The sequence below is a fragment of the Fukomys damarensis genome, unplaced genomic scaffold (genome assembly GCF_012274545.1).
Source record: "Fukomys damarensis isolate Sample0158 unplaced genomic scaffold, DMR_v1.0_HiC HiC_scaffold_19, whole genome shotgun sequence".
Taxonomy (NCBI): domain Eukaryota; kingdom Metazoa; phylum Chordata; class Mammalia; order Rodentia; family Bathyergidae; genus Fukomys; species Fukomys damarensis.
Genome location: NW_022900931.1, coordinates 65,687,378 through 65,704,039, shown reverse-complemented (window position 1 = coordinate 65,704,039; position 16,662 = coordinate 65,687,378). Strand labels below are relative to the sequence as shown.

At 48.8% G+C, this 16,662-nt stretch overlaps 1 protein-coding gene across 1 annotated transcript in view; it reads right to left on the bottom strand.

Annotated features, from left to right (window-relative positions):
* Positions 1 to 3,454: 3,454 nt before the first annotated feature.
* Clec11a (C-type lectin domain containing 11A) overlaps positions 3,455 to 16,662 on the bottom strand; it is a 15,784-nt gene continuing 2,576 nt past the window's right edge. The window contains exon 4 of the mRNA XM_033766029.1: positions 3,455 to 3,562. Coding sequence (XP_033621920.1) covers positions 3,455 to 3,562 — 108 coding nt within the window. The remainder of the gene's footprint in view (positions 3,563 to 16,662) is intronic.

Genomic DNA, 16,662 nt, shown 5'->3' with positions numbered 1-16,662 from the left:
CCGGGCTCGGCCCCCCCCGGCGTTAGCCGTGTGCAGCACGCCTTTGCCCCTTCCCAGGACCAGGCCCCTCCAGCCTGCGCTCCCCGCCCTCCCCGGGAGACTGCGGCGGCTCTGAAAACCGCAGCCCCGGAGGACTTGACTGTAGTCATTAGAACATCGATGCAAATTAAAAACCTCCCCGGGATCCCACTTGCTCTCTGAGAAGGCAAAGATCAAAGAGTCTGGCTTCGAGGTCGCGTAGGCGTAGCAGCGGATCGGAAACATCCGCCACCCAGAACCCGCCGGGTGAGCCGCAGACCCCCCGGGGGGGGGGAACCGGCACCACAGGTGGCAGCGCCATCAGTGAGGCTCAGTGCAACTCCTGGGCCACACTCCGGCCCAACACCGGCCGGCATGGGCACAGAACAGTGCTCCAATACAGATTACTGCTGGGGGGAAGCCGGAGATTTGAAGTAGCTCAGGGCGATCCTCCTGGCTCAGCCTCCCAAGTGCTGGGGTTACAGACCTGCTCCATCATTCCGGGCTTTCGACTTCTACTTTATGGAATCAGTCTAGACCGTGTTTATGTCGTGCAGGGTCAGTTGAGGTGGGGGAGGAAAATCACTGTAGGTTGCAGGTCTTTTTGTTTTTGTTTTTAGTACTGGGGTAGAACCCATATCCTTTGCACTGGGCACTGAGCACGCCCTGAGCCCTTTTTATTTTTTATTTTGAGACAGGGTCTTGCTAAATCACTAAATTGCCCAGGCTGGATTTGAACAGACAAGCCTCCTGCCTCAGCCTCCCAGAATGCTGGGATTACTACAGTCATGTGTCACCATGCCCAGCTAAATCCTGATTTAAAAAAAAAAGAAGAAGAAAGTTTGTAATGGGGACAGTTAGGAAGTTTGAATATGGCCTCTTTATTAGATCCTAAAGTTCTTACAGAAAATTATGATTGATGGCTACGCAGGGAAAAAATGTTCGTGTTCTTAGGAGGCACAGGCTAAATAATTTTAGGTGAAGTATCACGATGTCTTCCTTGTACCTAGTTTCAAAAGATCAAGGATTTTCCGGAGCTGCCCCTGAGCCCAACCTGGGTGGGGGGAGCTGTGCCTGGGTGTTCTGGTCCCAGACTCCATTCTGGCTTTTTTTTTTTTTTTTTTTTTTTTTTTTTTTTTGGTACTGGGGATTAAACTCAGGACCTTACACTTTTGAATCAGTGGCAGAACCACTGAGCTGAATCCCTGCCCATAATATTTGTTTTTATTATTTTGTATATATATTTCTTTTCTTTTCTTTTTGGTACCAGGGATCGAACTCAGGTCCCTGTGCTTGCAAAGCAGGCTCCAGAACCACTGAGCGAAATCCCTGGCTCCCTCCTTGCTGGTTTGCTGTAGGGTGGACATCCTGTGATTTGCCTGCATCTCATGTGTAGGGAGTGGGAGGAGAGGCTTGAGCGTGGGCTACACAAATATCAACATCTGGTAAACTCGGTGGAAAGCTGCACTGGCATTTTAACCGTAGTTTTGAAATGTTTCTAGTGAAACCTTCAGCAGGAAAACAAAAGACCAAACAATTTGTAGGGCAACCTTTGGAATCGAGTTTGCGTTTGGGGGACCTGGAGGCAGGATTGGGACCAGCAGGGGAGGGAGGGGCAATGGAGGTGGCTACATCGGTTTATTTCCTGACCTGACGAAGTCATGTGGGTGTTCACCTGTGAACAGTCAATGAGTTTGACCAGTTCCTGTTTTTTTGTTTTTTGGTTTGTTTTTTTGTTTGTTTGTTTGTTTGTTTATTTCTTTTCTGCTGGGGGTTGAGACGGGGTCTCACTATGTAGTTGAGACTGACCTGCAACTTACTATGTAGCCCAGGCTGGTCTTGAATTTACAGCGATCCTCCTGCCTCAGCCTCCTGAGCGCTGGGATTACAGGTGTGCGCTACCACACCCAGCTTGTTTGTTTCTTTCTTTTGGTACCAGGGATCAAACTCAAACTCAGGACCTTGCACTTCACTTTGAGGCAGGAGGTGGCACCACTGAGCTAAATCCCTGGCTCCCAGTTCCTTTTTTTTATATTGTCCAGGATGTGTGTTATATTGAAGTTTTCAAACTTCCAAAAATACCATCACAGCAGATTTAAAACAACCTAACTAGCCAGATATGGTGGCGCATGCCTGTAATCCCAGCACTTGGGAGGCTGAGACAGGAAGATCACTGCCAATCTGAGGCCAGCCTGAGCTACATAGTGAGACCCTGACTCAAAAAAACAAAAGCAAAAAAAAAAAAAAATAACAACAACAAAAAACAAACCTAAATGCCCGCCAAAAAGGGATCGGTGAAATACCTCTGGACACAGTGTGCCGTCAAAGGGAACACCTAGCCACCGTCACAGGGTTTGTATTCAGCCATCCAGAAGACACCCTCTTCGTAGAACACGCACAGTGCAGGATTAGGTTCTGGTGCGTTTAAATGCTTTCACATGGCCGGGGGTCTGGACGGATATATGAGAAGGTGACAGCTGTCTCCAGGGAGGAGAAGTAGGAAGGGAGGATTAAGAATGGAAACAAGATGGCAAGGGATTTGGCTCAATGGTGCTGCCACCTGCCTCGCAAGCTCTCAAGGTCCTGAGTTTGATCCTGGTACCAAAAAAGAGAAAACAGAATGCCCAGGCGTGGTGGTGCACGCCTGTCATCCCAGCACTCCAGAGCTGAGGCAGGAGGGTCGCTGTGAGTTAGAGATCAGCCTGGGCTACATAGTGAGTTCCAGCTCAGTCTCAATTACATAGTGAGACCCTGTCTCAAAGGAAAAAAAAAAAAACAATGGAAACGAGAAGTATCTTGTTTTCACCGCGTGTCTACACCACTTTCAAGTTTGTCTGTTTGGTGCCGGGAATCGAACTCAAGACCTTGAGCTTGCAAGGCAGGCGCAGCACAGCTGAGCTAAATGCCCAGCCACACTTTCAAGTTTTAAGTAAAGCACTTGCCCCAGTTTATTTCTGGAAAAGTGTGTCCTTGTTAACACTCTCCTCAGTCACGGAAGTGGCAGCAATGGGTGTCACCTTGCAAAGTTGGGGGACCGCGGGGTCGACAGTTGGGGCTGTTTATGGACTGGAGCAAGGAGCACAATCACCTCTGGCTTGGATGACGAGTTTGCCTGTGTCGGGACCCAGTGAACAGGCCTCCGTGACGGCACAGGAGGAGTCTCATCCCGTGAGCATTGGTGGGAGAGGCTGCAAGCTTCAGGTAGCAGAAAACCCTACTCCATCTGGCTTCACCGAGGAGGAAGTTTATTGTCCCACTTGTCCTGCCAGAGGTGCCTGCACAGTAGTTAAGGCAGAGTCACAGAGACCTAAGCTAACCCTGGCTCCAGAGAGCCACCTCCTTCCTCCAGCCCAGGTGCAGGCGACTCCTTGGGGACACAGTGGCCTCCAGCCTGGCTGCCTCCAGATTGCAAAGGCGACTCCCAATCGGTGTGCTGTCAGGTCACGTCGCAGACTTTCCCGCTGGATGTTGAGCAGATCCCGCACACCCGGAATCCAGGCCGGGCTTGGGACGTGCTCTGACCCGTAGCAAGCAGTGCCGGTCGCTGTGAGCAAAGGTCCAAGCCTCTGTGTCACGCTTCTCCTCCCACTGATTGATTGATTGATGATGGATTGGAGACAGGGATTTGCTTTATAGTCCAGGCTGGCCTGACCTCCCCGCAATCCTCCTGCCTCAGCTTCCCCGGTGCTGAAATTACAGACATGCACCGTCACACCCGGCTCCCCACACTGGTAAAACCCTCCCCAGCCACCACATAAACACCTCGGACTGCAGAACCATGGGCACGATGTGTCCAAGCCAGTGCTCGTGTCCTGGTTCAAGCCAGCCGGCCCCCCTTCCCAAAGTCAGTCATTCAGTGGCCCACAGGAGCACAGGGGAGCCCAACTATATTACAAAGCCACTGTGATAAAAACAGCATGGTACTGGCAAAGAAAAAGACCCGAGGATCAGTGGAATAGATTGGAGATACTGAAACAACTCCAGATGTACTCAGCTACCTCATCTTTTTTTTTGTTGTTTTTTTTTTTTTTTGGTACCAGGGATCAAACTCAGGACCTTGCACTTGTGAGGCAGGCGGCGGCACCACTGAGCTAAATCCCCAGCCCCAAATACCTCATCTTTGACAAAGGAGCCAACCTTCCTCAGTAGAGGAAAGATAGCCTCTTTAATAAATGGTGTTGGAAAACTGGATCTCAACCTGCCAAAGATTAAAACTAGACCCTTATCTCTCAACATCCACTAAACTAAAATCCAAGTGGTTTAAAGATCTAAATATTAAAACAGAAACTCTAAACTTGCTGGAAGATAAGTTAGGTAGAAGTCTCGAAGACATTGGCATAGGAAAAGACTTCATGAACGAATCCTCAGCAGCACGGGAACTAGCACAAAGAATCAACACCTGGGATCTCATCTTTTTAAAAAGCTTCTGCAATGCCAGAGAAACCACCAACAGAGCTAAGAGACAACCTCCAATGTGGGAAAAAATTTACCAGCTGTTCCTCAGACAAAGGTCTGCTATCTAGAATATGTAAAGACCTGAAAAAAATCAGACCCTCCAAATATAAAGATCCGATTCAAAAATGGGCATCTGAAATGAACAGACATTTCTCAGAAAAAGAAGTCACAGCAGCAAATAAACTTGAAAAAATGTTCAACATCACTGGTCATTCAAGAGATGCAGATGAAAACAACACTGAGATTCCACCTCACCTCACAAAGAATGGCTGCTATCAAGAAATCAACCAATAACAAATGTTGGCGGGATTGTGGGGAGAAAGGAACCCTTCTCCATTGTTGGTGGGAGTGCAGACTGGTGCAGCCACTGTGGAAATCAATACGGAGACACCTCAAACAACTAGGATTAGCGGTTCTATTTGACCCAGCTATTCCCCTGCTGGGCATCTTCCCAAAAGAATTAAAAGAATCACACCACAGTGATATATGCACACCCATGTTTATAGCGGCACAGTTTGTAATAGCTAAAACTTGGAAACAACCCAATTGTCCATCATCTGTATGATGTGGGTTTTTTTTTTTAATAAAATGGAGTACTGCTCAGCCATAAAGAACAAGAAACTAGAGAGATTTATAGCTAAGTGGGTGCACATTGAGGCCAGGCCCTTACGTGAAATTAAAAAATAAGTTACACATGTATAAATACCGAATAGTTCCTCTGGTGTGAAAAAGCAAAAGTGTAATGAGGATTAAAATGTATAATTGATATTGTGTGATAGGAAGAAAAGTCTAAAAGAGTAGAGGAAGTGGGAGGGTTGGGAAAAAGAAAAAGGGAAAAGAAAAAAATATGTGAAAAGGAAAAACATGGAAACAAAGTCTTTAAACAGGAGAGGGTGGAGGGGGTGAAGGCAGGGCTGGGAAATGGGGAAAAATAAGAACCTGGTAAGTCATGTAAAGGTACAAGATCCCAATGATGAATGTAACTGTGTCGTATACCTAATATGTACCGATACATTTAATAAAGGTAAAAAAATAAACAGCCAAGTAAAAATTAAAAAATAAAAAGTATGGAGGGATGGATTAGGACCCCATCACCCGTGTGCTGCCCCCAAGGGCAGAGTCGGGGGTGTCGTCCGTCTGTCCATCCCTCTGTCTCTGATGTCTGTCCCCAGGGCGGCCCAGCCTCTGGCCGGGCAGGGCCAGGAGCCGCTAGTGAGTGTGTGAGGGACGGGTCCAGGCAGGAGGCCTGAGCAGGCGTGGCCAGAGCCGGGATGTCCCAGCCTCCGCGTGGGTGGCGGGGCACTGGACCCCGCGGCCCTCCTGGGGGTGGACCTAGCCCGTCTCAATTCCTCTCCTTTCCTTTTCTCTGTCCCTGGATCCCCTTCGCCACCTCCCTCCTGCCTGCATTACCTACTGTTTGTTCCGCTCTCTACTCTGTGTTCCTCACAGGAGAAAAGCCACTCGTTGGTTGAGCCTGCCTGTGGGACGTATTTCACTTAACGCGGTCTCGGGGGGCGTCCATTTCCCCACAAATGATTCCAGTTTTTCCTTCTGTATGGCTCAGTAGTTTTTCATCGTGCGTAAATACCACGTTTTCTTTATCCTTTCATCTACTGAACGTATAGGCCACTTCCAAGCCATTACAATTGTGCCTCTATAAACACTGTAGATCACGTGTGCCTGGATCGCTGTAATATGGTGACTTTAACTCTTTCTTGGAAGAGTTCTTATAGATCTCTGTCTTTTTTTGGCGGGGGTATGGGGATCAAACTTGGGACCTTGTGCTTGTGAGGCAGGTGGTGGCACCACTGAGCTAAATCCCTGGCCCTTAAAGATCTAACTCTTGCAAGAACAAATAAATACAGGATGTGGTTGAAAAAATACAGTGAGTTTGCACATTTAAAAATTTGTATGCAGGGCCGGGGGGTTAGTTCCGTGGTTCCGCCATCTACCTTGCAAGTGCAAGGACCCAAGTTCGATCCCCGGCACCAAAAATAAATAAATAAATAAAAATTTGTATGCAGAGCCGGGCGTGGTGGTGCACGCCTGTAATCCCAGCACTCCGGAGGCTGAGGCAGGAGGACCGCTGTGAGTTCGAAACCAGCCTGGGCTTCATAATGAGTTCCAGGTCGGTCTCAACTACGTAGTGAGACCCTGTCTCAAACAAACAAACAAACAAACAATGAGTTCCATCCCCTGTATCAACACACACACACACACACACACCACAACCAACCAAACAAAAAAAATTGTAGGGCTGGGGATTCAGCTCAGTGCTGCAGCCACCTGCCTCACAAGCACAATCTCAGGTACCAAAAAAAATTTTTTTTTCTAAAAGACACACTGGCAGAGAGCCCCTCCAAATAAACACACCTGCTTCTTTTCAACACACTCATCCGTCGCTCTTCCCCCTACCTGTAGCAGTCCCGTAAGTCCCCTTTCGTGAGCGTTTACAAATGGCACCGCTCTGGCTCCCTCAACACCCTACACAGACTCCACACATTTCCCACTCGTGGTCATTTAACGGAGTACCAGAGCCAGTGAATAAGGTGGATGAGGACACAGCATCACTTTTCTGACAGAAATTTTCAGAAACATTTTGAATAAATTCAGGACATTGAGGCAGCCACACAGAGACCCAGAGGGGACCTCGGGAGCTGCCTCACAGGTGGCAAAAACAATGCGCTGGTGTTCGAGGCGGGGGTGGGTGTTAGGAGGCAGAGAATGGCAAGGTTTTACTCTAAGAGTTTAAACATTCACCAGATGTTTCTGCCACGCCCTGTGTGGCCTGGGTTTCCTCCGTCCGAGTTGCTGGGGACCAGGGCCTTCTCTGGTTGGGGAATTTTTCTCAGACTTTGGAATCTGTCTTCCAAGCAGGCGTGGCCAGAGCCGGGATGTCCCAGCCTCCGCGTGGGTGGCGGGGCACTGGACCCCGCGGCCCTCCTGGGGGTGGACCTAGCCCGTCTCAATTCCTCTCCTTTCCTTTTCTCTGTCCCTGGATCCCCTTCGCCACCTCCCTCCTGCCTGCATTACCTACTGTTTGTTCCGCTCTCTACTCTGTGTTCCTCACAGGAGAAAAGCCACTCGTTGGTTGAGCCTGCCTGTGGGACGTATTTCACTTAACGCGGTCTCGGGGGGCGTCCATTTCCCCACAAATGATTCCAGTTTTTCCTTCTGTATGGCTCAGTAGTTTTTCATCGTGCGTAAATACCACGTTTTCTTTATCCTTTCATCTACTGAACGTATAGGCCACTTCCAAGCCATTACAATTGTGCCTCTATAAACACTGTAGATCACGTGTGCCTGGATCGCTGTAATATGGTGACTTTAACTCTTTCTTGGAAGAGTTCTTATAGATCTCTGTCTTTTTTTGGCGGGGGTATGGGGATCAAACTTGGGACCTTGTGCTTGTGAGGCAGGTGGTGGCACCACTGAGCTAAATCCCTGGCCCTTAAAGATCTAACTCTTGCAAGAACAAATAAATACAGGATGTGGTTGAAAAAATACAGTGAGTTTGCACATTTAAAAATTTGTATGCAGGGCCGGGGGGTTAGTTCCGTGGTTCCGCCATCTACCTTGCAAGTGCAAGGACCCAAGTTCGATCCCCGGCACCAAAAATAAATAAATAAATAAAAATTTGTATGCAGAGCCGGGCGTGGTGGTGCACGCCTGTAATCCCAGCACTCCGGAGGCTGAGGCAGGAGGACCGCTGTGAGTTCGAAACCAGCCTGGGCTTCATAATGAGTTCCAGGTCGGTCTCAACTACGTAGTGAGACCCTGTCTCAAACAAACAAACAAACAAACAATGAGTTCCATCCCCTGTATCCACACACACACACACACACACACCACAACCAACCAAACAAAAAAAATTGTAGGGCTGGGGATTCAGCTCAGTGCTGCAGCCACCTGCCTCACAAGCACAATCTCAGGTACCAAAAAAAATTTTTTTTTCTAAAAGACACACTGGCAGGAAGCCCCTCCAAATAAACACACCTGCTTCTTTTCAACACACTCATCCGTCGCTCTTCCCCCTACCTGTAGCAGTCCCGTAAGTCCCCTTTCGTGAGCGTTTACAAATGGCACCGCTCTGGCTCCCTCAACACCCTACACAGACTCCACACATTTCCCACTCGTGGTCATTTAACGGAGTACCAGAGCCAGTGAATAAGGTGGATGAGGACACAGCATCACTTTTCTGACAGAAATTTTCAGAAACATTTTGAATAAATTCAGGACATTGAGGCAGCCACACAGAGACCCAGAGGGGACCTCGGGAGCTGCCTCACAGGTGGCAAAAACAATGCGCTGGTGTTCGAGGCGGGGGTGGGTGTTAGGAGGCAGAGAATGGCAAGGTTTTACTCTAAGAGTTTAAACATTCACCAGATGTTTCTGCCACGCCCTGTGTGGCCTGGGTTTCCTCCGTCCGAGTTGCTGGGGACCAGGGCCTTCTCTGGTTGGGGAATTTTTCTCAGACTTTGGAATCTGTCTTCCAGAGCCAGAGGGACTTGAGACGCTGTTTGTCCTCTGCCGGGTCCTGGCGGACCACCCCGTGGGGTCTCCCCAGCGGTTCCCCACTCCCCACAGCCCCCCACACTTGAGATGGCGGAGCTTTGGAAGACGGACGCGCAACTGTGAGACGAAAATGAGGCCTCCCCAAAATGAAGTCCTTGTCTTTGTGTGAAAGAAGCCTCCCTGGGGAAAACATGAAGCTCAGTGGAAGCCAGCGGGCTCCTGCCAGGGCCCTCCCTGAACAATCCAGCCAGCAGCCTTCCTGCCCTCTCCACCCACCTCATCCACACGTCTGATGTTTGCTTGTTTGTTTTTTGTTTTTGTTTTTTGAGACAGAATCTCACTATGTAGCCCAGGCTGACCTTGAACTCATGGAGATCCTTCTGCCTCAGCCTCCCAAGTGCTGGGATTACAGGTGTGAACCACTATACCTGGTTTATACAGGCATCTTTTTTGGTTTTTGTTTTTCAAAACAGGGTCTTTTTGTGTAGTTCAGGCTGGCCTTGAACTCATACTTGCAGCAATCCTCCTGCTTCAGCTTCCCAAGTGCTTGGATCACAGATGTGCGCCACCATGCCTGGTCTTAGATAGGCCTCTTTCTAACCCCAGCCCGAATAATCTTTTGAGTGCTAAGAAGGGCCTTCCTCCCTCTCTGTGCCTTTCAGATGAAATTATTAACATCATTTCTGCCACCAGGAATGCACTTTTTTTGGTCTATTTCTTGATTTATAATTTTGGTGTGAGTTGTTTTTATAGGGAAACCTATCAGTTTTAAAGTTGTCAAATCTGTATCCTTAATATGAGAAAAAAAGAGAGCAATTTTTTTAAAAAAACTAAGGCATAGTTTGCATGTAGCCCCATTTATCCTACTTTTATTAGTACTGATGGTTGAACCCAGGATTTCGTACTTGGCTATATCCTCTGGCCTTTTTTTTGGTTTGTTTTTAGGGTTTTTTTTGTTTGTTTGTTTTTGTTTTTTTTGAGACAGGGTCTCACTGTGTAGTTCAGGCTGTCCTCAAATTCATGGCTACCCTCCTGCCTCAGCCTCCAGGTGCTAAGATTGCAGATGTGCACGACCATGGATAGCTTGCTTTTCATTTTGAGACAGGGTCTTGCTAAACTGCTAAGTTGCCCAGACTCAATCTTGTGATCCTCCTGCCTCAGCCTCCCAGATTGCTGGGATTCCAGGCACCAGATCTGGCTACATTCTGTCCTTGTTAGGGGTGATTATGAGGTTTCAGCCAATGGAAACCTCCTGTAGCCCTGCCTCAGGTGAGACACAAAACAGGTCTATTGCCCCAAATTCCCTGTGCCCCTTTACAGCTTAGTATTTTTAAACATAAGAAGAGAGGGCCTGGGAATTTAGCTCACTGGTTCCACTGCCTGCCTTACAAGCACAAGGTAAAGAGTTCAATCCCTGGTACCAAAAAAAAGAAGAAGAAGAAGAAAAGAGTGGTAAAATCCAGGGAAATATGACTGTGATACCTCAGAGTACAAGATTTCTTTCCTAGGTGATGAAAATGTCCTAAAATTGACTATGGGGAGGAATGGTAGGACAAAGCTGTGAATATACTAAGAACCACTTAATTGTACATCCTAAATGTGTGAAGTATATTCTGTGTGAATCTCAAAAGAGCTGCCAAGTTCAAATTTAATTGCAAATGTATTAAAAATATAGATTACTAGGGCCAGGGATGTGGCTCAGTGGCACCTCACCTGCCTTGCAAGCACAAGGTCCTGAGTGTGATCCCTGGTTCCAGAAATGAAAAACCAAACTTCTGGGTATGGTGGCCACATGTACAATCCCAGCACTAGGGAGGCAGAGACAGGAGGATGGCTGCAAGCTCAAGGCCAGCCTGGGCTACACAGTGAGTTCCGGGCCAGCCGGAATCACAAAGTGAGAACCTGTCTCAAACAAACAAACAAACAAACAACAAACAGAATATGCATATTACTTGTGAGGGATTCACATGTATTTGACAGTTAATACCCCAACCAAAGGCAGAAAACTTTGTGTTTTTGGTGTTTTGAGACAGGGTCTCTCTCTACGTTGTCCAGGTTGACCTTGAGCTTCCTGCAGCCCTCCTGCCTCAGCCTCCCAAGTGCTGTGATTCTAGACCATCCCACCGGAATGCCTGTTCCTACTCTGTTATCCAGAAGGACCATTATTAGACATGAAGTTAACTCCACAGAAGCTTGTGTTTTCTTCTTTGCTGATTTCCAGATGATTTCTAGCTTGTGCGCGCGGTATTTTTTATTATATTTGTATTAAGCTCGCTTACTGTTGGCGTAATGAAATGCCACTGATTGCACAGGTTAATCTTGTACCTGGAGGCTTTGCACGCCTCTCTTACTATTTGCTCTGGTAGTTTGTTCATTTACTGACTTTACTGTGTGTATAACCCTATCACGTTCAAACAATGACAGCTTTCTCTATTTCCATCCATCTCTCATTCCTTTTTCTCTTTAAATGAAGCATTAGTCAGGACTTACATATAGTTCCATGGAAAGCAATAACCACGAGGAAGGCGTCCAAGTCGGGAAAGGCATTGAAATTATTGTCGTGTTTGCTGGGAGATTTACAAAGTTAAGCAAATTCCTTTTACCCCCTTAATTTGCTAAGTGCCTTCATTTGTAAAACTAAACAAATGTAAAGCTTTCACAAGTTACTTCTCCCGGTCGAGTCCATTGCAATCATTGTATTTTCTTCTCGATCTGCTGATACTGTCAGTGATATTGAAAGAGTTTGCAAAGTTTTGATCCATCTTTGCATTTATGCTATGAAATCCCTCTCGATCACGGTGACAGAAATCCTTCGTGATCAGGACGCAACGTTAGATCGAACAGGTTGGAACTGGATTTAGGATTTTTTTGCACCCACATTCCCGAACCTGTAACTCTCCTTTGCTGTAGATGCTCCTCTTCTGGACTGGAATCAGCTTGCACTCGTATCTGAACCTGGCCCCGCGGGAATGCGGGCATGGTCCACCCAGGGGAAGCAGGGATAAGGAAACGGAGGCCACTGAGCTGGCCTTAAAGTGTCTGCCCAGAGCTGGCTTATGAGTTACAAAGGAAGGGGGGAAAAACAGCAGTTAAGTAACGAAGGAGCTGGGGGCAGAGTCAGCTGGGTGTGGACGCCGACAGCAGCCTAGGAACCGACCGCGACCTCCCCACCCGATGGGCTGGGATTGGCCACAACCCGAGTCTCGTCCTCACCGGGAAACATTCACCCACCCCGAAGGGGGCGCTGCCGTGTCCTGAGGGGACAAGGGCCATCCTTTCCAGCGTCACTGCAGTAAACACAAAAACTTCACGATTAAAAGACACAAGAGCTAAAGGCAGGAGCAGACTCCAGCCACACCGGGTAAGAGGGGCAGAGGCCAGTGCAGGACTCAGCCAGTTCACTACGGAAATGGGAGCAGCAGATTCCATAAAAGGGTTGAGGGCTAGGGATTTAGCTCATTGGTTCCACCTCCTACTTCGCAAGTGCAAGGACCTGAGTTCGATCGCCCGGTACCAAAAAACAAAACAAAAACAAAAACAAAACATAAAAGGGTTGAACTAATGCTGCACCTGCCCAGGTTGGTTACTGTAGTTATGCAAGGGAACATCTCCAGTTTGGGGAGGTGTACATTGAAGAATTTAAGGGCAGAGGCCCATACAGTGTGTGATGAATAATCTTTCCTTGCTTCAGAAGACCTATGTGTACACTGAATGGAGAAGCTGGAACCTGCCCTGCCCCCAGACAGATCACGGATAAAGCCAGCTACCCGTTAACAGAAACATTTCCTCCCACTTTGAGACACTGCTGCTACCTCACCATCCAGACACTTGCTTTTCTGAATTACAGACTGTGACACTGTTGCTGTTTGAAAGTACTTCCAGAAGGGCCCAGGCAGTTGGAGAGGTGTTCCAGACCAGCCTGGGCAATTTAACAACCTAGCCAGATCCTCTCACAATTAAAGAAGAAATGGATTATAAAAGTGTTGGGGATATAGTTTGGGGCCAAGACCCGGGTTCGATCCCAGGTGCAAGCGGGTGGGGTGTTCCCATAAGGAAGACCGTGGAAAAGCAAGCTTACTGCTTCTTGCCCGGAAGATTGCAGCCCCTTGGACACCGACAAAGAACGTCTATTTCCAGCCACTGTATAGTTTCAAATAAAGAGTTCCTGATCCAGGCTCAATGGCACACATCTGTAATCCCACTGACTGAGGAGGCTGAGGCAGGAGGATACAAGTTTGAGTCTGGTCTGGGCAATTTAACAAGACCCTGTCTCAGAATTTAAAAATAATAATAATAAAAAGAGCTGGGGGGCGGTGTTGGGTTTAGTCCCTAGTACTGAGAGTTTCTAGATACAATGAGTCACACCGATATCTAGTGTCCAGTGGAACAAGACCCTGGGTCCATTTTGCAGTTCAGATCTGATGTTGATTCACTTATATCCCTCCCTGCTTTGCTTTGAACTTATCAAAACATCATTTCATTTATATCTTGCCCAGCTGGGCATGGTGGTGCACGCCTGTAATCCCAGCACACAGGAGGCTGAGGCAGGAGGATCGCTGTGAGTTCAAGACCAGCCTGGTCTACATAGTGAGTTCCAGGTCAGTCTCAACTATACAGTGAGACCCTGTCTCAAAAAACAAACAAACAAACAAACAAAAAAACAGTATTTATGGCTGGGCCTAGTGGCACACACCTGCAATCCCAGCACTAAGGAGGCTGAGACTGGAGGATCGCTGTGTGTTCAAGGCCAGCCTGGGCTACATAGCTAGACCTTGTCTCAAAAAACAAAACAACAACAAAAAAGTATTTATTTATATGTGAGCAGGTTGTCTGTAAATTTGAAATTATTTCCAAATAAATAGTTTGTCTTTGTTTTTTGTTCTTTAAGAAACTAAGTTGGTGTGAACCTGTGACTAGCAAATATTTTCCAGTCAAATGAAGAACTTATATTTTACGTTTCAATTCAGTTCATACGTAAGTATCTACATTTGGAGAAATGTTCCGTGCCATCTTTTATGCATATTGATATTTTATTGAATTCTCTTTTTAAAAAAATAGTTATGAAGGCTGGGGATGTAACTCAGCGGCACCACACCTGCCTGGCAAACACAAGGTCCTGATTTTGATTCTGGTACTGGAAAAAAAAAAAAAAAGTTATCATCTGCCCTTGGAAATCACTTGTGCTTTATCTTTTGTGTTTTGGTACCGGGGATCAAACTCGGGTCCTTGCACTTGCAAGACAGGAGGTGGAACCACTGAGCTAAATCCCTGGCCACTTGGGCTTGAGCTTTGAAAAATTCTTCTTGAAAGGACTCTAGAGAGACCCTAAAACAATGACGCTCTACAGCCTAGTTTTCCTACGCTTGGACGATATTCTGGACTACATTTCCCAAAGTACCTAGAGATGGCCAGTGGGTGGGGAGGCAGAGTCTAGGCCCTGATTGAGCACCGAGCTGTGATCTTATTGCCAGGGGCGTGATCATTAGCTCGCTGGGAAATGTAGTCGAGACCCACGTGTACGGAGGTGGCAGGGTCCGCTAAAGGACCTGCAAGACACCCCCAGTGACTGCTGGGAAACGAGGGTCTGCACTGGGATTTGTAGTCCCGTGAGACCTGCGGTCTCTGCTTCTTTAGACTCTGGATGGGAAATCAGTCCGTGCGCTCTTCTTGCACTACTAAATCTTAAATCATCCCAGGCAGCTGCTGTGGCCTCCTGTGGTGTGTGGGCACTCTGTTGGAGAGGGCGGGAGGCCTGGGAGAGCTTCCTGGCGGAGGGGACAGGTTTTCCACTTGCTGGCTTGAGTCAAGAACCAGCCCCAAACGCTGTGTATTACGCGCTGCTCTAATGCACAAGCGTCCTCTGCACTCCCCACTTAGGAGGACTCTTCCAGTCTACAGCTCTGCCCCTGGTTGGTGCTAGGTGCTTGCCCTATGAAGGAGGCCCTGTGGGTACCCAGAGGAGAGTCAGATCCCACCTTACTGGTGTAGATCCTGGGAACAAAGGAGCAGAGATCCGCCTCATCTCTGGGTCACCAGCATGGTCTCACAAAGCATCTCCACTCAGTGGGCTCCACGTGCCAGCCGGTGCTGGGGATGCAGTTGTCCCCAGGTTTGCCCAGCCTGGCTGATCAGGGCTGGGCGAGGAGACATGGGAGTACCTAAGGCAGCCCTCAACCCCACCCGCATGAGGGAAAGGGTAGGTCTTCAAATTGGGTGCTCACTCTGCAGAGAAGGGGTTACGCCTGGAAAGAATAATGGGGTGAGGGCTGGGAATTCAGTTCAGGGTGCCACTGCCTGCCTTGCAAGTGCAAGGTCCTGAGTTTGACCCCTGGTAATAATAAAATAATGCGAAGGTCAGGTGGCTGGCCCAGTGAGGGTCAGATATGGCAGATCTGGGTATTGCAAAGACCTCTCTACCATTTGAGGGAAGGTTAAGAGGGTCTCATTGTATGCTTTAGGCTGGCCTCGAACTCGAAGTGATCTTCCTGCCTCAGCCTCCCCGACTGCTGGAGTTATACCCATGCACCATCAGGTCAGGCCCTTGCCCCATTTTAGGAGGTAGATATTATCCTCCTCCTTGTACAGATCTGGACACTTAGGGCCCAGCAAGTTTAAGCCCACTTGTTTACCCAGCAGGTATGTGGCTGAGGCAGGATTAGAACCTGGGCCATCTAGCTCTGGAATGCAGTGGGTAACCATTGCATAGTTTCATCTACACACTTTCTGGAATGGATGCACCACGAGGGCCAGGGTCTGGCTGGTCATGGCAGTACTGTTCAGTGATGGTCTGCTGTCTCTGGGTCAGGGCTCAAAGCCTCCTGGCCCCCGGCCACTCCCCACTTGCCCATTCTGCAAGTCCTGTGTGGCTGTAAGGCTGAGAAGTGCTCTCTTCTGGAGAGGCCAGGAGCGGCTTGTATGGCAGAAGGGGTGTCAGGGGTACAGACTTAAGAACAGCGAGGGTCACCTCCCCATCCCTGGGCTCCATGATCCTATCACGGTCAGGCCTGTGATGCCTATGTTGGCAGGCGCATTGGGAAGAGCCGCTGCCTCAAACGGTCCTGTCAGAATGCTGAGGCCCAGGCCGGCAACCTTCACTGACCCCCACACAAGTATGAAAGATCGCCGAGGAAGTGGGTGACTTATGTTCAAGCACTTCGAAAATGTTCCTTTTCCTGGCTTCACTCGAACATCCTGGAGCCGTAAAGAGAGGGCAACCGTGCCCACGTTCACGAGGAACCTGAGGCTCAGAGAAGGGAAGCAAAGAGCAGGGCAATGACAGGACCTGGGTCCCGGGGGCAGCAGGGTGCGCGGCGGGGGTGGAGACAGCCCCAGGGCCTGAACCAGCCTACTCGGGACAGACAGAGCGGGGTGTGCCCGAGTCCTTCCGCCATCCTTCTCACTCCCGGGCTCAAATATTAACTATAAAAAAGCAAGGCAGGCCACGTGCTCCTCAGTCCGGGTCTGCCCCCCCACGCCCAGATGAAGGCTGAAAATGTTCCCACTGCCCCTCAAGTCAGATTCCGCAAGGCTTTATTGGCCCCTGACCTAGCCCGGTGTTCGCTCGTTCAGGAAAGGGAGGAGGACTGAAGGGGTTCTGGTCCTGGTCCCGCCAGAGCCTCCCAGGAGCGCCCAGCCAGCCCGGACGGGGCCGGGAGAGGGCCGCCATCGCGGGTG